Here is a 27845-nt window from a genome sequence, read left to right as displayed (position 1 = left end):
GGGGCCGGGTAAGGGGAGAGAGGCGGCCGCGGGGCGGGGCGCGTGGTGGTGCCGGCCGGGGAGAAGGGCAGTCCTGTAACGTTCAGGCGGGGGAGAGCGAGGGGCGTTAGCGGGGGTGGGAGGGTAATGGGTCTGGGGGCGAGGGGCTGGCGGCGCCGTTCAGTGACCCCCTTCATCTGTAACTCCTCTCCCCTTGCAGGCTGTTGCTTGCAGTTACCGTCCTGGCGTCAAGAGGAAACCCCCAAATTTAGCCCTGCTCTGAGCTGGGCTGCTGGCTTCTGAAGCTCGGGAGGGAAGGAGTTTACAGAGGGGACGTCCTTACCTTTCATGTTTCGTCAGCCCGACAGCATTTTGGCTTTGATTCCATCTTGCTCCTACCTGTTGCCAGATAGTGACGGGGAGGAGAAGAGGCGCTATCCCACCATGTCCCGTTACAGCCTCCGTAACCTCCCGGGCTGGCTGTACGGGGGGGTGGACCCCAACTTTGCTGGCAATGGAGGGCCAGAGTGTGCTGCCTTTCTCTCCGGGCAGCAGCGTCTGCTGGAGAGCTTGGTCTTCCTCAGTGTGGGTTTTGTGGAGATCCTTCTGTCCTTGTGGAAGCTGAGGCAGCTGCATTTCAGGGAGCTGGAGGGTCATCTGCTACAGCAGCCCCAGGCTAAGCAGGAGAGCTTGGGCAAAAGCCTGCTACTGGTGGCTCTCTGTCTTGTCTTTGGGCTGGAGGTGGGGTTCAGGTTTGCTACCAAGACTGTCATTTACCTGCTGAATCCATGTCACGTGGTCACTATGATGCAGGTAAGGCCCATGTGTGATTACCAGGAAGTTTGCTTTAGCTTTATACTTGCAAAGCAGTATTTTTATGTAGTTAGTTGTGGACCAAAAGTGCATAGCAAGGGTACAAATGTCAAGAATTGATATAAACATTTTAATACTGATTTAGTTTTTAACTGGCTGAACTGAAATCTCTGAAGAAACAAAAGTCAAATGAAAATACTAATGTCAGACTTCCTGCTTGGAAAGGCAAAAGATAAAAACTCTCATTAGTTACCTTTACCTGATTATTGCTTCAAAAATAGAAAATGCTGTTTCCAGTGACAGTAGTGGTAAAATTTACCAATTTACCAATTCACCAAACTTAATGAAAGCAGGCTATTGCTAAAGGACCTATGTAGTTCACAGGTAAGTTTTTCAGGTAAGCTTTTTTCAGGGATGCAAATGTGTTTTGTGAAGTTGTTGAAGAAATGAATTACTGCTTGTGCAGAATTTTGATTTTGACTTTCTAATTTTAAAAGCCGAATGGTAAGGAAATCAGTGTTACCTGTGTCACATTTGTCTGTGGGATGAAATAACCGGGCTGGCTGAGTACCTGTGGATACACTGTGTAACTTAATGACTTGTGTCTAGCTTGCAGATGCACTTTAATATACAGTTTGTGTAGCTGTTGGAATAATGGAAATACTCATAAACAATTATTGAACTGTGATATCTGTGATACGAGCTATATTTTCCAATAGTCCTGTACATGTATCTAGAAGTCACCTTCACTGAGACTAATTATTTTTGACATCTCCCAAACTCCTTTATTATTCTATTTAATTTCTCTACTGCTCTAGCCTCAACACTGGACAATTTACAAAATTTAAGCTCAAAAATTAATAAAAGAATGTCAAAAAGACTTTCATAAAAGCTGCCATAATAAAAACATCTGTCTAATAGCAATAACAAATAAAAATCAAACCAATGTAGTTCTTACTCTCAGTCTCCCTTTGCAGAAGGCAAAGGATCTGAGGCAACTGATCTAGGCTATATCAGATCAAGCCAGTTCTTACTTTCACTCCTGGAGAGTATTTCCTGAAAAAGGAACGGTAACATTTTTTCTTGTTGTACCAGAGGTCTAAGGAAGACGGGTATCCTTTTAAGAGGGGAAAACCAAGCTCCTTACAGAAATATTCAAGACATTTACAGCGATTAACTTGCTGTTCCAGAACTTAATTAGTAGGGTATGTAAATTCCTTAGCAGTGATGCAACGTTAGCTCATAGGACTATAGGACGCTTGCTGCCCATAAAGTGGTAACAAGAGCTGTGCAATCAATTAGTCAGTATTGGTAATGAAGTGGATGTTAGAGAATATTGGACTGAAGCTGTCTAGAATTAATTGCTTAGCATAACTTGCTTAGCATTAGTAGCTAAATTTGCTGAAGCCTTAGGCCTCGGGCTGTGAATTTTTACCTAGATAAGTAAAAGGGGGCCCCAGAGCCGGTTCAAGCTGGAGGGATAAAGAAGTTACATGGACAGCAGGAGTAGCCAACCTTGAAGATAAGAAAAGAAACAGCCTGCCTAGAGACAATGAAGGGGCCCAAGGAAGAAGGGGAAGAACCCAGACCTAACTATTACTATTGGTCCAAACTATCTCTTAAGGGGTGGGGAATTTAGATTGTAAGGGTATAATTGCCCAGAGATTTCTTTGTTCGGGGTCCCTCTTCAGAGGCCCCCAGCTCGAGCTGTAATTACCGCACGTGTATCACTAAATTTTATTTCTCTCCAGTCTGACTTCGAACTTCTGCCTCAGCAGGAACCTAGGGTCGGACCCTGTTATGGAGGCCAGCGAGCCTAATAGTTTCCATAACATGGAAAACATAAGTTATGCAAGAGCTGCAGAAATAAAGTAGTAAATTTTAGCTACTCTAGGTAGTAGCCCAGCAACATATTGGGACATTTACATCTTGAAGTTTGAGTTTCTCTCAACATCTGAGTATGCTGGGGTTGTAATAATGCTGATTTAGGGAAATCTGCTTGCATCATGGCCTTTTTTTTCCCCCTCCACCAAAAGTGATTCATAGCAAATGTACTAAAGAGGCACCGCTGGATTAAAAAACAAACAAACAAACAAATAACCTCCCCCCCCGCCCCCCAATTCCTTTCCTTTCTTACCATGTCCAATCTGGCAATACAGTTAAATGGAAAATAGAAAACTAGGTGTGTCTGACTGTGTTCTTCACCTCTTTCCAACTCATACTGGCGCGCTTGCGCATTGCTGAAGTCTAGATTTGCAAACTGTGAAAGATTGTTTGAATAAAATTATTTCTGTATGAACTGGAAAAATCAAATAATGGAAACCTCTGATATCTCAAAATTGATCTGATAATTGCAGCATAAGTAATGCTTTAAAGTGCAAGAAGTGAAAATACTATTAGGGGTTACCATAGTGCATGCAGATTAGAAAATTAGTTCGTATTAAGTGAGCTGTCAGGTTAATGTTAACATAGTTCATTGTGGTTTCATAAAGTTGCAGTCTTCTGTGAATTTTAGGTGTTTGTTCCAATATTAGATTTTTTTTCACACTTCTGAGATGTGGATGCATTTTAATATTTTTGCCCCTAGGAAAACTGATAGAATCAATCAAAGCCCCTAAACCTGCTGCAAGATACCACTTTATTTCAGTGGATATCTAGCCTTTTTTCCATGAATGTTATTTTTGACTTCTACCTAGAGATATTATTGCAATGTCAAGGAGTAATTTTTTTGTAAATTCTGACTTCTAAAAATGAATTTATAAAAGAAAATACCTGTTTTTCCCAGTTCCTTATTTCCTTTGAGTGGTTATGCTTGCTTCCAGTGATTAAAAGGGAAGGAACTTAACAGGAATTTGTGGAGGGCAAATGTAATACTTTGTGATAGCTACATATCGCTATCTTGTCAATGCTGCCAGGAAATTAAAGGTAGGGAAGGCATACTTTGCAAAATATTCCTTTTGGATTAGTTGACAAATGAAGAGTTGAAAGTAATTTTGAAGTCCTACAGAATGCCTCCTCTCATACATTACCATAGGAATAGTGAAGACTGCCTTTCATCTCTCTGTGCTTTTTGCATGGGAGGAGAGGATTGATACACAAGGGAAAGAAATGTTCCATTGACCTCACTTAACAGTGGTGTGAATCCTTATAGACTTTGTTCTGTTTACTTCGTAGAGAGAACAGTGCATCTAAGTCCAAAGGAAGAAACGTTTTGCTCTAGGTCATGATGTTTCTGTCTTTTGATCCCTGTGCAGCTCTGTAGTCTCTCACGTGATCCTGTTTGTGATTACAGGAGTTTTCCTGAATGAACTCATGCAATATTATCTTGATATGGTCTTCAGAATAGTCCTTTTACGTACAGGCTCTACTACCTACCACAGTAATGCAGATGACTAATAAATTAGATTTAAGAAAATAATGATCTCTGATGTTTAAGGAACGCAGACATGGTATTTCTTGGAAACTCCATCAAATACTGAGCGACTGGATCACGTACATGTTCACTCTAGAAAATTTTTAAGCATATTAGTGCAGGGGGGAAAATATCCTTTTCCTTCTTTGCAGTGTGTCCCAGACCTACAGCTATCACTTGGAGCTTTCTCCTCTTTCTTGGTGCATGGCTCAAGAAATGGAATGTAGAATAGGCTGATTCTTGGGTTGGTTCAATGCAACCATGAGTTTAGTCTCTTTCAGGTCTCCTCTCAGTAGACGAATAGTTAGGCAGTGCAATCTGCCTCTTCCTTACAGTCTACAACTTATAACAGCCCTGCTAACCCATCATGTGTTCTGGTGTGACCTTTGTATTTGGGCTTGTGCAGAGGGAGTGCTGGTCGTGCAGTTCTTCATGCCAGAAATATTTCCCATGGGGATGGACGATATTTATGGCCTTGCAGAGCAACTAGGAATTTGACTGGCTTTCTGACTTCTGTTTTATTCTGGGTCCTCAGGCTTGAAGTGAACTTCAGTTTGCAGATTTACCAGTGTTTTGAATTTCTTTGTAGTTTATTACTTGAAAAGAATCTCAGAATCTCCTGATCCTGTGCTGGTGAAAGATTGAAACGCTGCTTTCTGTCTCTCAAGCATCCTGACTCGCAGTGCTGTGCCCGCATTAAGGAAACGCGCGGATAACAAGTCCTAAGACCACACACGATTTTGTATCTTCTCTTTCTCTCACTCCCATCACCCAAAATCTTTTTCAGGTTGAAGATTCTTGATGTGTTAAGTTGATCCATGTATAGAAGCTATTCAATATATTTTGATCGTTCTTGTTGACTTCTGTAACCCTTTCCCAAATCTGCTGTATTTTCAGTGGTGTGTGTATAGAAGTGAGAGGGAAGGGAATGACTAGAACTGTGCCCAGAATTCAGCATGTCAAACAATGGATGTTTTATAGCTTATTTTTCCTCTCTAAAATGTTACTTTGTACATTTTGGGCTTCCAGTTAATTCTTTTGTCCTTCTTTTCCTTTGTAACATGCGAAAATGTAATGGGTAACACATCTGGCAAAATGAGGAGGGATATTGAGGTTGTTTCTTTAGCTTTTTTCTAAATTGAAAATTTAGCTATTCTGCCTTGAATGTATGCAATGATGATCAGATAAAAACGTGTGTGGAAGAGCCTCCTTCAGTGTACTTTAAAATAGATGTTGTCTTGTGTCTGCAACGTATCAGCTAGGATGGGGGCTATTGTCTCTGCTAGTCTGAGCAAGTAAAACCTTCAGAGTTTCACCAGGAAAACAGAAGCTGGGTACTCTTCACAGCCATGTCACTAACTTAATATGATATTGTTCAGTTTATAAGACTTGGCTGTTTTCTACCTAAAGGCTAAGGATGGTGTTTCCAGTATGAAAGTGAAACGTAATATTATTACGGGATGAGTATGTGAACACTCAATATGTTAGAGCTTATGAGTGTCTGCTGTGAACGAGATATTTTCAGGCTGCTAATTACTATGTGAGCTGAATGATAATGCTCTCTAATGTTTAAATGTACTCTGTGAAATAATCTTTTGTAAATCTGATACAAGGGGTCTGTAAAGCGTTCCTTTTAAGAGGTGGTGAGGTTTATTTATCATGGAAAGTAGGTATTTAGAGAGAGAGTGCTTGATATTAAATTGCTAAAGCTGAAACATTTGACGATCTATTCCACTGTCTTTAAGTTTTAACATAAACATTCTAGTTAAATTCCCTGCTATCCTTTCCAAAAATGGAAGTCAAACACATTTTTCTGAAAGATCCCTCATAACAGAGGGACTTGCATGCTCAAAATAGTAAATATTTCTTTTGCCATCACAAATCCTGAAACTGTGTGTGTTGCTGTAGAGCTGACCTGAAAATGAGCAGCTGTGAATCCTTTTCTCTTTTTTGCCTGTCTCTGAGGCAGTAAAGTATTTTTGATTAGGTTGATGTGTTCGTCTCAATCTTTGTAACTATTACGACCATACTTTTTAAATACTTGCTATTGTTTCACCACAATGGTGAGATTCAGCTGGTACATTAAGATTCAGCTGGTACATAGAGTTGTACTCTAGTTTTTCCTCTGCTGTTCAGTAATTGGAGTGCTCTGCAGTCAGAAAAATAAATGACTGGTGTGATTAAGACACATTTCTGTTTTGATTATTTTGTGTACACAGAGAAAAAAATATATATATTTTTTAAGATGTAGGAGATAAAAAGAAAAAATAAAATATGTACTGGAGGAGTAGAATTTTCTTCATTTAAGTATGAACAATGCTTCTAATGTAACACCTCTCTTCTGTCATACTTATGAATGTAAGGAAATCATAAGATACCTGAATTTAAAGCTTCAAATAAACTAGTAGGACTCTAAGTGCCTTATCTCATGGAATGTTTAAAAAGTTTGACTAATATATACAAAGAGCATGGGAAGAACTAGGTATTATAAAAGACCTGCAGAAAACTTTTATGGTCCCCACAGAAGGGAAAATTTTATGGTCCACCACAGAAGGGATATACTCCACAGCTGAAGGAACTTTAGTCTAGTTAGTAGACAGTCTGTTGCAAAAATATCAAATGATGGAATAATGAAATGTAATTAGTAAGCGTTGGACACTTTTCCCAGAAGCCATATGGGCCTTAATGTGTAAGGTGATATATAGACCTCACATAAGATTTTGTGGTATATACTTTTTTTTTTTTTGCCTTTGCAAAGAAAGCCTCAACTAGCAGATTGTCATCATGCATCCATTGTGTTCGCTTACTCTTTAACCTTCCTTGATGAGTTGAAATGCCTTGCTTTTTAAATAGAAGACTGTAGAGTTCTGTACGACTAAGGAAAAAGATTTTTTTTTTCCTGTGAGTGTGTGTACATTCTAAACTGTTATTGAGACTGATGGACTTGAATTAAAACATACAAGTTGATTAGAGAAATAAATGGCTGTATATTAGGAACCTGCACTGGAAATAAAATATTTGAAATGTGCACATTTATTCATATGGTAATAACAGGCCCTTTTAGACACAAGGGCTGAATAGAATGATCCAGGCTTCAACCTTTCTATTGTTGCTGTAGCAAGTACATGACCTGATAGTAATTAATTTGAACATCTATCAGTTACCTGGCCAGGTAGGCCCTGTAGCACTTCAAAGAAATATGTTTGTTGAATTTATCCAACTTGTCCCCAAAGCAGATATGTTCTTCAGATATTCTCACTTGAAGGGATTTAATGATTTGACTAGTAGCTTGACAATGAAATAATCTATTGTGCACTTCTTTTAGAAACAAAGAAAAAAGCATGATCCATTTTTCACTGAAATACTTTCTCTCACAGAGCAGACTAAACTAGGCAGGATTTTCCCCCCCCACCCCTTCCTCCCAGTAGTGGGCAATATTAAAGAAAAATGGTGGGGGGAGGGGGGGGAGGATTTAGCACTGAACACTTGCACATTTTTTTTTTTGTATTCTGAGTAAAACTTGCTGATATGAAGTGTTTTAAGTTGCTGTGAGAGGTTTGGACAACAGTATCAAAGGATGACGGTTATCCTTGAAAGTTGGATGGGAGACTGTTGCTAATCAACAATATTTTATTACATAAAGATTTAAACCAGGTTGTATTTATGACAGGAGTCTGGCCTATAAAAAGAAACAGATATATGCTGCTCACACTGCATTATGTTACTTTTCATCTTAGGAAATAGCTAGTTAATTACTGGTGAAATTTAAACAGTACTTCAAAAATACTCTATGGAAATAAGGCAACAGGCGTATTTAAAGATGACTACTAAGGTTATCCATAGAACGGATACTGAGATATCCTCCGGTCATGATAAGGTCCCTGCTGTGCTGAATACCAAGCATTTATGATGACAAAGCTCTCCTTTGCCTCAGCAGTGCAGGACCCAGCTCTTGAAGATCTAAGTGATTGGTAATACTGTAATCTGCTTTACAAAAAGCCCTGAGAGAGAGTTAGATATATCTATATCTAAATATATATATATATATATATATTTAATAATGACAGAATTTCAAATGGACTAGAGTTTGACTTGCTTCTTAGGAACTGGCAGAAGCTGAATCCTAGATGCTGCTCATACTGCTTAAATCCTTGTATATGTAGGTAATGTTAGACCTTTTAATTTGTTCATGATTTTTAGTCTTTTGCAGCTCTGCTGTAAAACAGTCCTTCTAGTTAGAAATGATCTGTGACATACAAAACTGGGGAAGAAAGATGTACAAAATAGAGTTTAAATAAGATTGTATCATTAATTTCTTTCTTTTTTTTTTTTTCCTAATGTTTCAGATTTTTCTTCTTGCCTGTCCTCCGTGCCGGGTTGCAATGATTCTTCTCAGGTAATGCCTTGTCCTTGCTACATTTCTGTCTGCTTGCATGATGTGCTTTAGAAGTTGATCATGGCTTAAGTCATAAAATATTAAGATATGCATCCAGCCCTTAGTTAGAAAGACATACTGGTTGGACTGAAAGATGAGACCTTGAAAAGGATCATGGCTTCAATTGTGGGTGCTGAGTCCACTTACCCTTGTTTCTTTTGTACTGGTGGTGGCTTTGGTCTCACTAACAACATCCATTAGTTGATGAGAGCACAGGTGTCCTTCTGCAGATTAACCTATGGGCTTGTTTAATTTATGTCATGTGCCTTGTACTTTCTGATTATCTTCACTGAAAACTAGTAGCTGATCTTCATGGAAGGCCATATGTACAGTATGGGTCTATTTTTTAAAATGTGGAGATAAGTTAAATAGTTAAAGCAAATTCTTACTGATTTGGCTATTTCTCAAATGTGTGCAATCTTTTCTATAATATTGCTTATCGTTACTAATTTTAGGAAGTGGTCTAATGGACTAGTGCAGTAGAGTCCAGTAAACAGCCCATACTTTTAACAGGTTTGTGCCTATAGGGTCTTAGAGTTCTTGTTCTCAAAGGCGCTCTCTCACGTGCATTGCGTGATAGGGGTACCACTAGTCATGTTGTGGGGAGGGTCATGGGACTTCCCAGACAGAATGATAATCAGGAATGGCTGTAGTTGCCACCATGACAGTTCACTCGTCTCTTTCTTGTCTTGGTCTAGGCAGTGCCTGGAAAATATGATGCTGGGGGCATGCCTCATGAATTGTTTTGGAGGTGCTACTGTCTGGCTGCAACTTTTCCCTGCTGCTCCTTATTTGGGCAGGGAGTAGGCTGAATACAGAGATACAGTACTAGTGCCTCTTCATCTCAGAGAGCGTGCAAAGTAAGTCTGGTGTCTAGGAAATCCTGGAGTTACTATGCATTTGCAAAGGACTGGTTGCAGGGCAGAGGCTGCAGTATTTGTTCTTCTTCAGAATGAGCCTTTCTGTTTTCTGAGGTCCTGACATATAAATGACATTTGAAGAACTGTTTTGGAATTGTAATACCTTTTTTCTTTTCTTCCCCCCCCCCCTCAAGTTACTTACAAACTTTGTAATTTTTAATAGAGTTTATGACAGGCAGTGGTTGTATAATGAATTTTATGCCTTACTTTCTCTCTTATATAAAGTAAACTTAAACAGTTCTGACCTTACTTCTGTGTGCACCTGATGCAACAGTGGTTCAGGGAGAGAGGACTGAAAGCTGTACGAAATACAGCACTGTAAGTTAAATACTACTTTCTTTCCCTATTCTTCTCTTGGGATTCACTGTTGCATCTTGACAAATATAATTCTTCTTTTATTTAAGTGACTCAAAAATCAGACTTCTTCCAAATTCCTGAAGCTTTAGTTTGATGTCACGTACGTTTATGGAGTTGGATGGAAGTAAAAACTTCATCAAATATCTATTTTAAGCTCTGAAAGCAAAATGAACAGCACAATTTCAACCATTTAGCAGCCTGGACCATGAACAGGATTAATATGAACAGGCAGTCCAAACCTTCTAGGAATCCAAAGTTCATTCTAGAAAGCAGTCCTACTTCAGGAAATTATTTAAATGTTTATTTAAAGAGAGTTTTTATCCTGGTTATTGCAGTTAACAGTGGCTTTATTCAAATTCAAGCCAGCAGAATTTTCTCAAATCTCTTGCTACCGTTTATGAAAGACATACTACATAAAATACTACATAACTATACATAACATATACATATGACATACTACATAAAAAAATTTGCATTTCATTTCCAATCTGTGAAAATAATGTCTCATCTCTCTTCTAAGGTTACAGATGCATATGTTAAATGGGGCCCTCTTGGCATTGCTGTTTCCTGTTGTTAACACGCGTCTGGTGAGTGTACTATACCTTTCCTTCTCTTGTGTGTGTTTCTACAACGCTTTCTCTAGAAACGTGCTTGACCCTTGCTTGAGCTGTCTTTAGAGGTGGCTAAATGACACAGATTTGGTTTAGGAGGTATACTTCTAAAATACTAAGCAAGTTCTGACAGTTAAAATTTCTTGCTGCATGTAAATTCACTGGCCATGGAAAACTTCTTTATTCCCATATCTTTGTTTCTGCAAATATTTCCTCCCTCTTAATTAAATTCAGCAGGATACATACTGTTTGCATAATGAATCTGAGTGATCTATAAATACCTGCTGGATTTGTGTATTGAAGAGATATCTAAGACACTGAGAAAACGATGGGATGAGAGTGTTTCACTCAAAGCAGGTAAGTTAGCTCTTTTGCTACGATCTTTCTGAAGTACTAGATTATCACTGAGTTGCTTCTTTTACTATGAAGAACTTGCCACTTTGAATATGGTAGTCAGATTACTAACACTTGCAAGTAGCTGCCTTTCTTCATCCCAGTCCTTTTTGTAAAGCTATCTAAAAGGTGTTTCTTCTACATTGCTGGAGCAAACAAACTGCTTTCTGAAATGCAGTTTTTTCTTTGTAAGTATTTTGACGGTGTTTGAGACAACGGTATTGAATGCTTGAAACTGAAGAACTAGTTTCTTTTCAAGCAGGTGCATGTAAAACTATAAATAAAATTTAAGTGTAAAAAGAAGGTTAGACTGTAGAATGGCTAAGTTGTGAGATGGAGCTGTCGAGCGTGACTTCTTTTGGAGGTCGGTTGCTACACTGCCCTACCTTTTGTGCTTGTGTTTTACAGGGTAAATTGATTATGGGGGAAAAAAAGTTAATGAAAAAAAGTAGTTTATATCTTTCACATGATTAGGTTAATTCAAAAGTCTAAGCTCTTTTGTAGGGTGGCAGCAGTGCATTCAGGAATGTAGCCGTGGCATCGTATCGTAACCAGGGTAGGTTTAATCTAGGAAACTTTGGCAAGCAAGACCAGTGAAGATGTGGCAATGCAGTTTGTGTAGGCTGCTAATACAAGGGCATATTCAGGGTTCGAGTTGTATAGTTGGTGCTGAAATCTCTGCTGCCAAAGTTTTGATATTATTGGTACTGAAGCAGGCTAGATTGTTAGTAGATGTATGCCTGTCAGCATCATTTAAGCCTTGGAATGTGCTATAGATATGGTCTTTATTTCAGCCTGGTGGGAGCTATTAGTCCTACAGATTATAGTTTGAATTAGATTTTTTGCTTCAAGTTATTTACCTCAATCAATAAGCTTTTTTCCTGAGTGAAGTCACATAACAGCCCTCCTACGATCAAAGTGAATGCTAAGTAAATATATTTGGTTTTAGGAAAATTCACAGTCCACTTTACCAGCCTGTAAATTCCTGGTACAGGTCACTAGAATGGATCCAAAATACTAGTCTTGGAATTTTTTGTGATTGTGCTTATAAATCCATGTGGAGAGTTAATAACGTGGAGAGTGGAAGTGTGGAACAAAGTTCTTTGTCGGTTCCACCTTGATCTTTAAACTGACAGTGAACATGATGGCTTTGAAAGCAGCTTCAAGGAAAGCATGTGGCCCATGGTTAAAATGCTGTAGTGGGAGACTAAAACAACTAGAAATGGGTACACGTGAGTATGGGAGATTCCTCAGGCCTGGAAAATGCCCAGTGTTGTTGGTGTCTGTCACCTGCTCTCCCCCCAAATTAGGCACAGCAGGGTTTCTTCCTCCAAGTTTTCAAAACTGCCACAAAATTCCTGTCTTCTGGAAGAAAAATTAGCCTGTTGGTGTCCTTAGTAATACTCAAACCTATCAAGAATTAATGCTAAGAGAAGTTGTCCTGAATCTGAGCCAGATAAAATATTTCTAAGGATTATTTTTAAGAGCTGTTATGCATGCACATATGGGTACGTATGTATGTATGTACACATGCTTGCTCATTTTTTTTCAAGTAAAGATACCTTTGACTTCTTTGCAAGAATTTTTTTTGTTGCAGTTATTTAAATGTTTCTTCTAAGATAGTGTTCACTCTTAACTTTACCTGCTTACATATATATGGTGTCTGGATAAAATGTTCATATCTGTATCTGTATAGCATATGAATTAATTATATTATTAGCAAGATTATTACTTATCTATATTACTGGAGTCTGAAGTTGCCATTGCAGATCTTACAAGTGGTTGTCCATTTGCAAATCTTGACAGTCTTAGTAGGATTAAGTATAAAAGTCTGCTTCCATATTGAATTTTATGGATGATATGTTGATTGGCCACACTGGTAGCTAGGAGACCTGAAAACTGAAGATTTTATTATGGATTTGTACATGGTCTCTTCCTTCCCTTCTTTAAGACTATGAAACTTTGCACTGAGACAGGGTTTAGTTACCAGAGAAAGGATATTAATGGCATTCATCTGTAGGCTTTTGCACGTTAGAAATAATCTTCCATACAGCATAAGACACACATGCACAGAAGGCTTGATCATCATTCTCAGATTTCAGTGTATTCAGTAGCGTAAGCCTAGAGTTTCTTCAAGATTTAGGTTGTCCTTCCTAATCTGGTAACTACACATATTCTTTTTCATACTAGAAATGCTTATTTTCAGTTTGCAATTGTTTTTACTAAAACTAGTTACTGCTGAATAGAAAGGGCATTAAATGAAAAATTCAAATATGATTTCTTGATAATTGAATACTTCTCATTTCATATTTCAAATTAGGTAGCTTTCTGATTTCTATCGGATTTTTAGGAGTAACCTTTTAAGGTTAAAATACTAATGTTGAAATGTTTTAATAAATCATTAGCTTGTATTTTCTCTGATATTATGGTAGATCTCATTTATATTTGGGCAGTAGTGACTGAACAGGAAAAATACAGACTACTTATATAAAATTCTGCCCTTAACTAGAGGTAGAGGAGCCAAAGGACTATGTCCAAGAGAAAATATTTTTGGAATAAATACAGCTCTAAGATATTTTTGGCTTAACAGCTGCTTGCTAGGCCGGTCTCTTTTCTGTGTGTCTTCTGGCACAAGATAATATGGGTGATGTTTTATAGCACTGCAGCTTTGGCCCAAATTATCTCTTGGTAGACACGCATTCTGCTCTATAACTGTCATTGCAATTGTCTACAATGACATTTTCCTGAAAGCACTGAATAACTCTTAACACTTAGTCGGAAGTTCAAAAAAAAGTGCAATAAATTTGTCCATGCTCTCTGCTCCTCTGCTCTGATTTGTAATGCCTTCCTGAAAAGCTTTTGACTCAGTCAGGAATGGTCATCATTTTATGCCTCAACTTTTTATTTCAGTTTTGTGATATTTTAAGACATATATTTTACTGTATACATGGTTGATATAAAAACTTTGTATAGCTAGTTACATCTGTAAAGAGTTGTAATAGATAGTGTCTGGCAGAAAGTAAGAGCATGAGAAGCTGGACACCTGACCCAACTACTCATTTAAAAGTGGGGGAGGGAGATCATGCTTCTGGGCAGGTAGGTGGGAGAGAGTTCTGAGATCAGTGAGATCAAGGAAACAGGAGACTGTTGCTTCCCATCACCTTGAGAGATTGTACCAAACTGACATCTTCTATCTTGGACTCAGTTCTACAGATGCCTGATTGTGTCCCTAGAGTCATTACATGTAAGCTGGTTTGTACGATCAGATTGAGTGACCAGGAGACTGGGATGCCTTTTTATGAGATACAATAAACATCAAATCTAGCACTGGTCAAATAAGGAAAACACTAATAAAAGTTAAAATAAACGCATACTGTTGAGCTCAGCAGTGCATTGAACAACTGCATTTTCCTAACCTTCTTGGTCAGCTTCATCCTCTGTAGTGACAGGCCAAGAAAAAAATTCCCTCTCAAGTTAGCAGCGTTTGGGTATGTCATGAGTTGGAATCCTGGGGGTTTGCCCTAGCTGGATTTTCTGGCATTTGTATACTGGTAAAAATATAGTTGTTGTTCTTGTTTTGTTATGTTTCTGATCCCCTCCATCCCTGTAGCAAGGTGTTATTCCTAGTCCTGTGTTCCACCATGTCTTAACTCTACTAATCTTCAGCACAAACAGATTCTCTTTATAAATCTCATGACTGTGCTTGTGCATGCTAACACTTCCCTTTGGTAGCAGATGCAGATTCTGATTCTCTCCCTCTGTGTATATATGCCCACCCTCATAGGATTAATTGAAAATGAGAACTAGATAAAACTGGATAGAACTGATCAATTAATGCTACCTTAAGGGATTATATTATAATTCTCTCTACTGACTGGATTGTGTAGACGATGGCAGATGCCTACTTGAAATTGAGATTAGGGTTTTTTGGGTGGGGGGGATGACACTCGTCAATATGTATTTGTATCAGTTACAGACAAGCAGGTGTATGGCAGGAAATCTGAATGCAACAAGCTGCCCCTAAAATATCAGAAAAGGAATTGTTGCAAATAAAATCTGGGGAAACTGGTTGAGACCTTAGCACAGATGTCACACGGATGGGTGCCTGATACTTAGCTACAGCCCTGTTACTCACTTATTTTAAGTGGCTTTGCTGTTGACATTAATGCCAACATTAGCATATCTTTATTTTTGCCTCACTCAGGTATGTGGGAATCCCTTATCTGATCTATGCCAGGTGGACAAACTGGTGCCTGAGCTGTAAATTGGCTGAATAGTGTAACAGTAACTTGAGCCCTGGTCAACTTCTTGGCTACTTGCCAGTTTGGATGTCTGCTTGAGAAATGAGTCCTAGCAAGACTGGAAATAATCTGTTTTCTGAAGGCCACTTGTGTTTTTGTTTTGGATTTTTTTTTTCTTTTTAAAGACTTCCATGTCTGTCCTTAGACCATTCTCCTAAACTTCTCTGGCAGCTGTCTCTCCTCTGCCAAGTAAGTTATTTGCTATCCTGAGTATGTTGAGAAGTAACCAACATCTGTTACATGGGCCTAGTAGCTGTTTGCCCCATGATTTCTGCATTGTACAGCTATATACACACACACACACACACACACACACACACACACACACACACACAGCCCCTATCTCCCATTTCCCATATACTGTGGTTTGCTTTTCAGGTTAAATTAAAAAATCTGCTTGTGGTTTATTTGTGGATTACTGACCCTGTCTAGGAAACTAGTCCTTAATTATAAGTTATGAATCTGGGTTACTGACTGTGTCTAGGAAAGCTACTGGTACAGAATGCCAGTTGATGTTTCCTGCAGACACCTAGCCTTCCTGCTGGGTGTGCTATAGAAAAGGGCAGAGTTGAATGACTTTTGTCCCTTTTTCTGTCATATCCTGCAGTCTTTGTAGGGGATGGTGGAGGGAGAGTTCTTGCACAACACGGTGCTTGAGCTGTTGTTGCAAATATAAAACCAAGGAATAAATAATTAAAAGAGGGAGGAGTACTGCTTTCAGAAAATAGAGCAAAGTAGCAACCTCCTATTCCACTGAAAACCAACTGCTGAGTTGAAGTGGGTTTACACTAGTTGCCACACTTTGCAGGGCAGGGAGGAACTCGCATCTAAATATCAGCACTTCGAATAGAGTTCAGCCCAGAAGCCTATAGTTTTGAAGAGCTTTTTCTAAATCTTAGTGCAGTCAATGGAAAGACCTAATTGTTTCCTTAGGGCAATAGCTGGTTTAAGTTAGGGCATCCGTTACGTGCTCAGAGGACTGCTGTTGATGGCTGTGACTTTTCTTGCTCAGAGGCGAGTTCTAATCCTTCATCACATAGTTTCTCTTTTCTGCAGTCTCACAAGCAGTAGAAGTGGCTGCTAAGAGTTTAGCTAGACCACTGAACGTAACTTACCTGTTCCTGGGATGAAAACTTACTGCCTGCTCACTATTTATTCTTGGTACGTCTCCAGTGAGCCCTTAGCAAGTCTCCTGGGAATGTGGCACTTTTGAATCTGCACCATGCTGGGCTGATGTGGGGGCAAGCAGCAGATGTGGCTACTTTGAGCTGAACTCTTCCTGGAAAAACAAAACACCGTATATATCTTCTAACAAAAATTTCATCAGAAAATGTAAAAACTGAATAGTCTGAATGTTTATTTCAAAATATGCTAACATAGTACTCTGGATATGGTATGCCTGTTTGAAGAATTGTGTATGTCAGTATTAGGTTGTGTTTTGAACATAGCACGATTTTATACCAATGTTAAAACCAGTGACTGGACAATGAACAGATTTTTCTTCGAGTAGGAACCTTTAAAGGAAGAGAACCTATTATCTTGAGTAACAGGGCAGCCTGTACTCTGTGTTCATTTAGACTGTTAAGAGCCTAGAATATGAGTTAGTAGAAGAAATGGATAATTTGTCATTTTGTCTTGTACCTTTATTAGTTTTAATGCCCTGAGAAGGGAAACAAGGTGAAATGCAGGAAGAGTGATGCTAGCAGCCTGCAAGGGAGAGAGGAGTTTAGGGCAAACAGTCAGCAAACAGATTGAAAATTAATATACAGATTTCAGAGTGGTCCATCTTGGTAATGAACATTCAGTGTTTCTGAATGTGGGGACAGGTGTGGATAAAGAAATACACCATCAAGACATTGGTCTGTTACTAGGGAATTCCTTGTTGCTCTTGAGAGTGGCTGCTGTGTTCCACCAAAGGCATCTGATGGGAGAAGACACGTCTGTTGGGGCCTGTGGCAAGGGTCTACTTTAGTTTGTTGGAGTCTGGATTTAGATACTCATGGCCTTTGCAGCTGCATACCATCAAATGAATTGATGATGAATTAACTCAGGAGGCAATATTCTGAGCTCCTTTGTGTTCTGTGAATAAGTGTTGCTTTGATTTTTGGATATCTCAAACTTGATCACATTCTAAACTGCTGATTTGTTTTCATGAAGAGGTTTTTAAAATCCTGGATTGATGGGTGATCCTTTCTGTGTTGTCTCCACTTGCAGATTCTTGTTGCACATTCAAGATACCTATCTGCTATCTGTGAATGAGTGTTTATTGATAAAACAATTTACACACCAGACCTTTAGAGCCGGATGAGTCAGTTGTTCTGTACCACTTTACAGTTAATCTTTTGTGTTTGTTCTTTTCTCTTTATTGTAGCCTGGCTGTACAGCTTGAGTGCCTGGCTGTACAGAGAAGTCTGCGTTGTCAGTTCCATACCAGGAAATGCACTTGCATAATTAGCCGGGCTTCAGAACAATCAATCTTTCACAGCAAAAAAATGTAGTTTTGTTTTACACAAAAAGTTACTGTCCACACTACTGCGGCAAAATAACTGTTACTCTGTTCTCAGAAGTGTCCTGAGTGTGATGTTTGTGTAACTGACCCTCACAACTCGGCGAGTGCAGAAGCCCTTATGAAACCACAGGATACTAGAGAAGGCTCCTTGGCAGGGACCGAGTGCCTCGTGTTGTATTGTTTCTATTAGGAGCTATTGTTTCTGAAGTGTGCGTATTCCAGCTGGGAGAGGTACAGGGATTTTTTTCCATTACTAAAGCTGCGTTAGCCTCTTTTCAAATCTTCTTGTTTGATTTCCTTATTTTGCCCTAGGTGTCTTTCAACAGGTAATACAGGAGACAAAAGGAAGATTAATATTGAAGAAACTTCAGAATCTCTGTGAAGTTCTTGCTTTTGCATACTATTATCTTGGTTGGTTTTATGTTTTGATACAGAATACTTGGAGCAAGTTAACCCAACAGCTTGTATGGAAGATCCTTTCAGCCAACTCTTGGGAGAGTAAGCTAACATGTTGGAGTTTGCAATCAGGACACTGATAGTGTTTAAAGTATTCAGCTGGGGGATGCCAGGACTAATGGAATCCAGCTGTTGGGTTTAACAGCTTTTACATTCAAAATTGGATTAAAAAAAATTGTAGACTTTAAAACATCACTGTAGTATTTACCTGCTCTTTATTGACTTATTTAGGAAGAAAATTGGACTGTTTCCATCTCTGACTTCTGCTGATGCAGATTTTTTTTTTTGTGGGTTTTTTTTTTTTGAACAGACAAGCCATGATAGTAATACTTGCATCCGGAGTCACTTTAGCATTTTAGCATTTAAAATGAGCCTGCGTTTAAGCCAAAGCTAATGATTTGGCTTTGCATTATTCCTGTGAGATTTCAGACTCAAGTAAGGGTATTGTCCAATTTTCACATCTGAAATATATTAGAAAAGTATGTCTTTTCAGCCTTTTAAGTGAACTGCAACAACAACTTGGATTCTGAAGTTTGAATTTGAATTTTTCCTGCCATTGTTCAATTTTAAATGTGTTATGGTCTAGTTTGAGCCTTTTTTTTTTTTTTTTGTAACAAATGGATATAGACAAAAACACTTACAGGAGATGGGAATAACTTTCAGATATAGTGTATTACTTTTTCTAACTCGTACAGAGCTAGAATTAGAATTAGTTGGGCTCTGGTTCAGGTTAATTTTAGAACAGTATTATTTTAGCACAGTCTGTCTGACCTCTCCTGTGAGAGGAAACATGAATTCAACTAAACAGACAAATGTCTAACAGTAATTTCTCAAAAGTTGTTAGTGGTAAATCAGGTATTGCTCATCTGCTAACAGGTAACTTGTTTATATGCATTCTTCTGCAGCTTGAAGATTGACTGGTATTCGTCTATTTTGAATTTTGTTGGTTTTAAGAGAAGCGCAGTAGTTTTGCACATGTGTGCAGTTTGCTAAATCAGGTCTTTTGAAAATTTTTGCACAGGCTCTCCCAGCAATAACTTATTTTTCATTACAATGATTTTAAAATATCTGCTTTATAGCCTTCTATCACTTGCAAGCTAGCAGTTAACTTTTTTTGTAAATAGGCTGCTGCCATGTGGGGGGGTGTTTGATTACTTTGCTTTTTTGCATTGTTGTTGGTAATTTATGCTAACTAGGAAAAGGAAGAGAGCAAGCTTATGTTATCTTATGTTATTCCTCCTTTATTGTGCTGCTGGCTAATTTTGCGAATTCTCTGCTAGAAGCACTGTATTGTGTTAGCGGCAAGGAGGATGGGACGGGTACAGATAGCTGCGTTTTCAAAGCACTGACCATTAATGTCTGTCATCACTTTGTTAATATACACAGGTGACAGAAGAACTTAAATGAAGGGATTCTTGTGGGGCATGAGGAGCAGTTTTCCTTCTTAAAAATGGTTCCTTGTGACTCAGGTGTTAATAATGAAAAATATTTACAAATGTTTTCCTTATTCCTCAGCTCCCATTTGAAATGGAAATTTACTACATCCAGCATGTGATGCTCTATGTTGTGCCCATCTATCTGCTGCGGAAAGGAGGTAGGTTGGCACTTTGCCCTTTGTATGTTGAATTCGTCCCACCCAATGGAACAAGATGTGCCTAATGGCTACCACAAATTTTGCTCTTTTTCTTAAAGTATATATTACTCTTTTGTATGTTGTTACTTAATAGCTTCTGGTGATATGTTGGAGTTCCATCCTGGATAACAGCATCAGGCCCTGAATTAGGGGAACAAAAAGATGGTCTTTTGCCCAAAGGCTTATGTTGTTTTCAAGACTTTTGCCTTCTTGGATGTTTCTTGGGAAGTACTGCACCTTAAACTGAGCTGAAAAGATCTCTTTTTATCATTAGATCCCAGGTAAATATTAATCAGCTAGTTAGATAATTTCTTGGAATTCTGAAGCTCTAATGAATTGTAGTGGCGCACATTAGTAAAATAGGCTAGCTTGCTTGTTGTCTGCTCAAACAGGATTACTATCTTGCATTCACTTTACTGCACTGTTGCAGTAAGTGTGGGAATCCTAAACCATTGCGCCGACAGGGGGTTTTCTAATCATCACCCCTGAGAAGGTAATGTAGAACATGTTCCTCAAGCGCGATGCTTTGTCCCCCTCTAGTGTTGATGTGCCCTCAGCCGCATTGTCCAGCAGAGCTGCATTGTTTCATTTAGGAAACAGAAGCTCATAATGCATGGTCTGGATGTTCAGTAGCTTCAATTGACAACCTAGGGATGTGATGCCAAGCAGTGGGATACAATTTAGCACATGCTCAGAACAAACTCAGCCTGTTTCATTCTGGTGAATCTCTTGTGTTTTACAGCAGCAGCCGCCACTTATAATCCTTTGCACTTACTATACTATAAGTTTGTAACCTTCTTTTTGTTCTTGACTATTGAGTGAAGTGAAGTAAAAAATGATCCAAAGAAAAAGTGAAGTACGGTAATTCAGAGATCATTCTGTTTGTCTCTTGTTAGTGAAATATGCCAGCCACATATTTGTGCTGTGAGCAAATGGTATCATTCCACAATGGTATGGAATAAGAGTTAATATGTGGCTACTCCTTAGCAGTAGAGTTCAGGTGATAATCCTTCTTACAGTTTGAGATCTCCAGCATATGGAGCAATCTGATGTGTGAACAGATGTACCTGAAGTTCCAGGAATATCCTTTATGCTTAATCAGAGGCCTCTGTATCAGTGTCACTTCAGTGTCAAGCAGCGTCGTTGTATGGTTCGGACATATTAGACTGCAGGGGGAGCTAAGTCTCCAGCATCCTCTTTGTTAAAATGGGTGTGCAAAATTCACAATTCAAACCCAGGTTGTCCACACTGTGGAGAGAGTAAACTGATTTGGTTGTATTTTGGGCAGGGGAAAAAAATAAATCTCCGCTTGCAATCAAAAGAAGAGTAATTTTCTACTACCTTATGCTTAGATGGAAATACAAAAGAGTATTAGTTTCTGTTAAATTCTGTAAAGATTTTCACAAGCCTATTTTTTGAGAAGTTTGAATAAAAATAAATAATTAGTAAGGACACTAGAACTAGCACAAGACTTCATGGGGGAAAAAGTATAAAAGAAATGTAGTCTCTGTTCCTTGTTGATCTTTAGATTTTAAAGCCACACTTCCATTGCCTAGATGACAGAATTAACTATTTGACTTGTCCAAGGTCACATGAGTTCTTATTGCAGAAGCAGATGATGAACCCAAATCTCCTGAATCCATATTAAGTCCTTCCCAACAGCGCTACTGAAATAATAAAGTTTAAACTGAAATATCCATTACCATGCTATTTCAACACAAGAGCAAATATACAGCCTACTTGGATGCCCCTGATCTGGAATGGTCTCAACTGTCTGGGGCATGAGCGTTTCTGAGAATGAGATTAGTGCCAGACTGGCAGTCGGATTAAACTTTTTTGAATGTGCTTAACATACCGTATAAGAACTGCCTGTGATTCGTAGTGAATAGAGAGATAGTGAAGCTCACCGCTACATATCGAAATTGATTTCCCATGTGAGCAGCAAATAGCTTGTGACAAACCCACCGCAGGCCGTTCAAACAACCTCTCAGTTGGATCTCAGTTTTCCTTTTTGTATGCCGTTGTTAACAGACTGTGTGCTAAGGAAAGTAGATCACCCTGGCCTGTTAAACAGTCATCTGTTGAATAGCACTGTTGCAGAGAGGTAGAATCTGTAGCGATTATTTATCTAATGAGAAATGTTCACAAAATATCCCAGATATGAATTTAAAATTAGTATCCCAAAACACATGTGGGAATCCAGATCGCTCTGAAATGTTTCTGTGTGGAGGTCGTTGTTTCCTTTTTGTCCCTCGATGTCTGGATAATGACACTACTGAATATCATACTGTTGTTTTCAGGATTGTGAAGTCTAGCAAGCGAGGGGGATTTTCTATTATTTGGTGAGATCAGAAGTCTGTGGAGTGTGAGAGTAACTATTTTTTTTTTTAATTTTGCAAGGAAAAAAAAGAGGATGTAGTAGTGCAAAATTCTTAGCTGGAAGAACCTGAACAGCTCTCCTAAGTGTCTGCTGAAACATGATTCTCTGACTAGATTGTTCGAGCTGGATACGAGAAACATGGGTTCAAAGCCAAACTATGCCATTGCTCTGCTTTGTAATCTTGGGCAATTTACTTAATCTCTTAAAGACTGCATTCTTCCTCCAAGCCTGTTTCATAGCTAGGACCACTTGTCTATTTTAGAGTTTTACACATTGCCTAGTGAAACAATGTAGGCCCCTAAGTTGTCCCCCAAATATCAAGGTCTCTGAACCCTAGCTTTTCTGAATGTTTACCTCTTTAGTCTAGTACCATCTGTTCTCAGGCTTTATAGAATACTTCTGAAATAACATAAGTAAATGTCAACCAGGTGAGTTCATGTGAAAACAAATATGGTATAGCACTACTCTGCCAGTTCCTGGGAGCTGTTTTAGATAGCTTAACTTATTTAAGTATTATTTTGTATATTGCATCTAGGTTAAAAATGCACCTAAAACTGCAAAGACAACACTAAAAACTTTGCAAGTCAAATGACGTTTTCTTTACAGCTGGGGAGGCAGCACAAAAGTTTATGTATAGCTTGACCAGGTCACTTAAAGTTGGTACTTTGGTAATAGAGCTGTGGTCGCTTAAGCTCTGACACCAAAGCTACTTGCTTCCTCTCTCACTATCTATCATGAAAAACCATACGTCAGGTGGTATCATGTATCTGCCATCTTACCGACGTTTTCAGGTAGCAGAGTTTAATTAATATCATTGCTATTTAAGTAAAGCTTTCTGTACTGGTTTGTAAACAGGATACCCCCCAGCTCTTAGATCATACTTGCTAAGTATGTTAGAAGTATTAGACGAGTCTGAATTTTCTGCCTTTAACTACAGAGGACTCCGTTATTCATATCAAGTTCACTTTTAACTTTGGATTTTGCTTGTAGTTCAGACACTTCCTCTGACCTTCATCCGCCCGCTGGAAAAGAACTCTTATAAGCTGCCTTACGCTTTCAAAGTAGCTTCCCTGCTCCTCTTTGTCATGGCTGCATCAAATCACAGGTTGGTTACTAACACATGGTATACAATTGTATTTTGGGTAAAATTACAGCAATGTTGTTGTTTATTAAAGTCACAGTGAGAGCGATTGATATATGGGGTGCATACGTGTGCTGTCATTCAAGTATACAACCAACTTCTTGCTCTTTCCTGACTAGGAACGGAGCCGCTATGTTATTTTCAGTGGACAATGGATAGCTCTACTGCTTTAGAATGTAAAGTGTAGGTAATTTTGGGAAGGATATCGTAACTTTCAGAAATTTCTCTTTAAATTACATTGATTTTGCTGTAGCTACCTGGCATGACAGCCAAAATTACAGAAAAATAAATGCAGGAAAGGATTGTAAAAGGGCAATAAGGATGGAGAAAGCAGTCCTCTGGTGGTTTTAAAACAGAGAGCATGCATGACTGAATGGTGGTGTGGTGAAGCAGGGAAAAGGAGTTATTTGCCTTTTTCTTCATAAGATACCGTACATAGGCATACTCATACCAGCTTTAGTGTAGTGAGTAGTCATAGCTACCTACACATGTGCATAGTTATTCTCAGTCTCCAGTAGGCTTGTACAGCCTATGCTGAAGTCTATTGAATCTTTATGGTTATTGCTGAATGTGCTAGCTAGTGAAGGGTAATATGAATATGCCCGTCTCTGCCACAAGGCATCCTTTGAGTGATGAATATACGTGTCAACATTTGATAATATCTAACAGGGCAGAGAGCAGGCAAAGGCAGATAAAAATGACAGTGTATTTTTATAGTTGTCTGAAAGTCTACAACTTTTTACAGAGTCTGAACAGCATGACAGTGTGCATCTTTTTTGTGTGTGTGTCCCTAGGTTATTAAAGTCATAAGGAAAGTAATATTTTCCCCACATCTTATTAACGTGTCTGTTAGTAAGACTGACAACTCTGTAAGCTGTTTCTGTTCTCGCTATATGTGTGACTATTTAATTCTAAAAATAGTCTTGCATCTGAAGGTACTTTTATTAGAGTATTCTTACTTCTTTGGTAAACTCTAGATCATGTGACATTGTGTTTTTTTCACTAAATTGCCAAAGCTCATTTTCAGGAGGAGAGGCCCAAAATACTGTGGTACCTGCTGCTTCATTTGAGGGGGACAAATACTTTACAGCATCTGTGATATCTACTGAACATAAAATTGTTTATAGGGTATATTTGAGAGTATCTCCACAGCAATTTTCACTTAAGAGCATGGTCTATCACTAATGGATTGACTACTTTATAAAGGTTTTCTGTTCCTGTGCATTATTGGTGCAAATTACTTGAATAGATGTCAACCAACAATAAAATAGGAAATGGCTATCAAGCCACACTCCAGTACAGGACTGCGCAGTAATTGCCACTACCTGGGTTAGTTCTGTGCATGCTAAAGTCATAGCTCCCATAACGAGCAGGTGTCTGAGTACGATTAACAACCTGCTTTTAGATACATTTAGTACTTCTGTGTTAGAAGGAAAAATTAGGTAAATGAGGTGAAAATCACTGGTGTTGGTGGAAAATAGGCAAGCTTAATGAGCTAATACACTGTAAATTTTAATGTTGGAGCAGAAGGAGGGAAGAAACTGATCCAGATGCTCCAGGTAGGAAGTAAGGCTCTCAAATATTAATTACTATAACAGTAGTCACTAGGTTATCAGCTAAAACCAGATACCCCAACATCTAGAGGAGAAAAGAGGATTTTCCATGAGTGTTTGGACACAGTAATTCAGCTGAATACTAATGTATTCCTTTCTTTTCAAGGCATCGACACTCCAGAACCACTCTCCAGTTTCTGGTGGGCTCTTCTGTCTACTGGGCTTATGTTCATATATCATTTTAGCATCTTGCAGATTCTGGGATTGGTAAGTAAATGTGCGTTAGTACATGGATAGTTTGCAGGTACATTCAAAGTAAAAACACTCACTAGTTTTTCAAAGTGTTCAGATTCACATGGATAAAATTACTTGAATACAAACTTTTAATTGCACATCCTAATGGCCATTTGTATCTCATGTTTCACAAGTAGTGGCAAAACCTTGTATAAATCAGCTATGCACGTGTATAAATCCATCTCTTAAATGCACAACTGCCTTCAGATCTGCTTTCCTTCTGAAAGCTGGCCTACTGATGGTGAGCAAAGGATTGCCAGCTAAACACTTTTGATTACTCTGGTAATTTGAAAATTACCATTTTAGGTGTCTGAATCAGCGCAACACAAAATGTTACTAATTTATAAATCTGTTGTCCATTTCCTAGGTCACAGAAGTGAATTTGAACGACATGTTATGCCCAGCCATCTCGGACCCTTTTTATGGGCGCTGGTATCGAATCTGGGCATCTGGACATCAGACTGTCATGACTATGACTCATGGGAAACTTATAATCCTACTGTTTTACAGTGCCGTCCCCATCTTTAAATGTAGCGTGGGCTTGTTTAGATTCCCCACTAAGAAAACAGACTGAAATTTCTCCTCAGGGAATAGGTACATACAGGAAGCAGAGATACCTATACTCATACTGGAAAAGAAAGAGGAGGGATGAGAGGACTGTGTGTTTATACTTCTTCCCACAGTTTATTGCCTCAAAAACACCTCTGTAATCAAGTGAGTGTTTTAACTGCTGTTTCTCACTGTTAATTGCCAATGGCAAAATTAGTGGCCTTATTCTGGAAATGGTCCGTGTTTTATACATTTTGTGTAGATTACAGTAGAATCTTGCGAAGCCACCCTTTAAAATTAGGCCCAGGATCTGTCCACATTCCAGCAAAGAGAGTGTCAGTGCTGCCTCGTTTTATGACTTTTTTTCTACTAAATATCAGTACACTTACATCCCAGAATAGGAGATAAAGCTGAATTATAACTCATCACTGATAAGAACAGAGCATATCTTGAAGTGCATCATTCTAGCTTAACTCTTAGTGCTTGGATGTTGTCAAATGGTCACAGTGAAGAAATGTACACTGAATCTCCCAGTGACAAGTGTGAAACAATGAGGTTCTACTGTATTTTCATTAAGCTGGTTGAAAATATGGGAGAATAGCAACAATAACTTGTTGCAACAATATTTGTAACAACAAAAATTGTTGCAAACAAAAACTATGTTTTAATCGGCTACTTTATTTATAAGCTGCTGTAGATTAATATCCAACTAGGTCCCATTTGTCTTAAAGCTTTGGAGATGTTTTTGAGTGACTGGAAAAACACCAGGTTGAAACTATTTCAAAAAGCCGTGTAACATCTAGGCTAAAATAGGTATTTCATCTACTGTTCTGACCTGCCTTTGAACAAGATGGTTATTGACATTTAGCTTAGATTGGAGCGGGAGTAGAGATACAAAGTCCAATGCGAACATCCAATTTTTTTTTTTAAACTTACTAGCTTTTGAAACATTCCTGCTCTGTGCTCTGCACTGACCTCAGTAGAGTGGTTAGTGTGGGAACAAAATTAAATTATTTTCTCTCTACAGCTCTAATATGCTCTGTATACAGATTTAGAAGTATAGGTATAAAAAGCAGAGTTAAATCAGTCCACCCTCTACTGGAGAGGCAGTGTTCCAGTTTACTAGTATGATTGCATTTATATGAAGAGATAGCACTAAATTTCTTGTTGACACATTTTGGAGTAGAATGGGATGCAAGTAGAGAGCATTATAAACAGTCAGCTGGTGAACCTCTTCAGCTCTGCCACGTCCGGAGGGGGAAAGGGCTGCACGGCAAGATGGGAACTCGTGACCTGTAGCTATTCCGATAGTTAGTTTTAAGGCCATTGTTTGTGCAGACTGTTGTATTTCAGGGCTGCAGGAATTTTGTTGTACAGAAGTTTGTTGCAATTTATAGATTCTTTTCATTGCATTGTCATGGCTGTGACTTGTAAGATAAAACAAAACCACCATACCTCCTCCTTCAGCTCAGTCACCTGAAGATATATTCTGGAGTTAAGGTACAGTCACGCATACCTCAAGAAGAAAAGTAAGAATGATAAGCGTGGTGTTTTTTTTTTTCTTTCCTGTTTTAAAAGAGCAAAATTTTCATTGGAGAGAGAGCAAATGGCTTCTCCAAATATTTTAACTCCACTTGATTTAAAAAAAAACAAAAAAAAACCAAACTTGAATCGGGAGTGCTTTGCCCCATGTTCTAATTTACAAACTGCTTTCTGGCTTGCTTCCGTGCCTGGCTGTAAAATACAGGCACACACACACACACACACACACTCTGCCCTCCCCCCAGCTACTGTTAAGTTTATCTTGTTTTATTTATTTACTTAAGAAATTTGCAAAATGCCTTGAATTGGATTAAATCCGGTTTAGGAAGAATGTTTGGCGTTGCATCAAATTTTGCAGCATTGGCATTTATTGATTTTTTTTTTTTTTTTTTAATTTTAGTTACTATTATTTGAAGAACCATTCCTGTTTCCTCATCTGTTCTAAAAAATACTGTAGCTACTGGAAAAATTTGAGCAACAAAAAGAGAAGCGGCCTCCCCCCCTTGGCCTCTCCCCCCCTCTACTCCCTCCCCCCTTCCCTCCTTTCTTCCCTTTCTTCCCTTTCTT

General features: G+C 38.7%; 1 protein-coding gene across 1 annotated transcript; it reads left to right on the top strand.

Annotated features, from left to right (window-relative positions):
• On the top strand, positions 1 to 25761 carry LOC136996720 (transmembrane protein 164-like). Its single transcript, XM_067317555.1, has 6 exons — positions 1 to 792; positions 8551 to 8600; positions 10437 to 10503; positions 19702 to 19780; positions 25060 to 25160; positions 25555 to 25761. Exons 1-6 carry the CDS (start codon positions 328 to 330, stop codon positions 25759 to 25761), a joined length of 969 nt encoding a protein of 322 aa, XP_067173656.1. The 5' UTR covers positions 1 to 327.
• The last annotated feature ends 2084 nt before the right edge of the window (positions 25762 to 27845 follow it).

Source organism: Apteryx mantelli, unplaced genomic scaffold, assembly GCF_036417845.1.
Source record: "Apteryx mantelli isolate bAptMan1 unplaced genomic scaffold, bAptMan1.hap1 HAP1_SCAFFOLD_72, whole genome shotgun sequence".
NCBI classification, from domain to species: Eukaryota; Metazoa; Chordata; class Aves; order Apterygiformes; family Apterygidae; genus Apteryx; species Apteryx mantelli.
The sequence above is the reverse complement of the archived record's forward strand: the minus strand, read 5'-3'. Positions and strand labels throughout refer to the sequence as shown.

Coding starts and splice junctions, on each gene's coding strand:
- LOC136996720 (XM_067317555.1), top strand. CDS start 328: ATGTTTCGTCAGCCCGACAGCATTTTGGCTTTGATTCCATCTTGCTCC. Junction 8,601..10,436: donor GTTGCAATGATTCTTCTCAG/GTAATGCCTTGT, acceptor CTCTCTTCTAAG/GTTACAGATGCATATGTTAA. Junction 19,781..25,059: donor CTATCTGCTGCGGAAAGGAG/GTAGGTTGGCAC, acceptor TTTCTTTTCAAG/GCATCGACACTCCAGAACCA.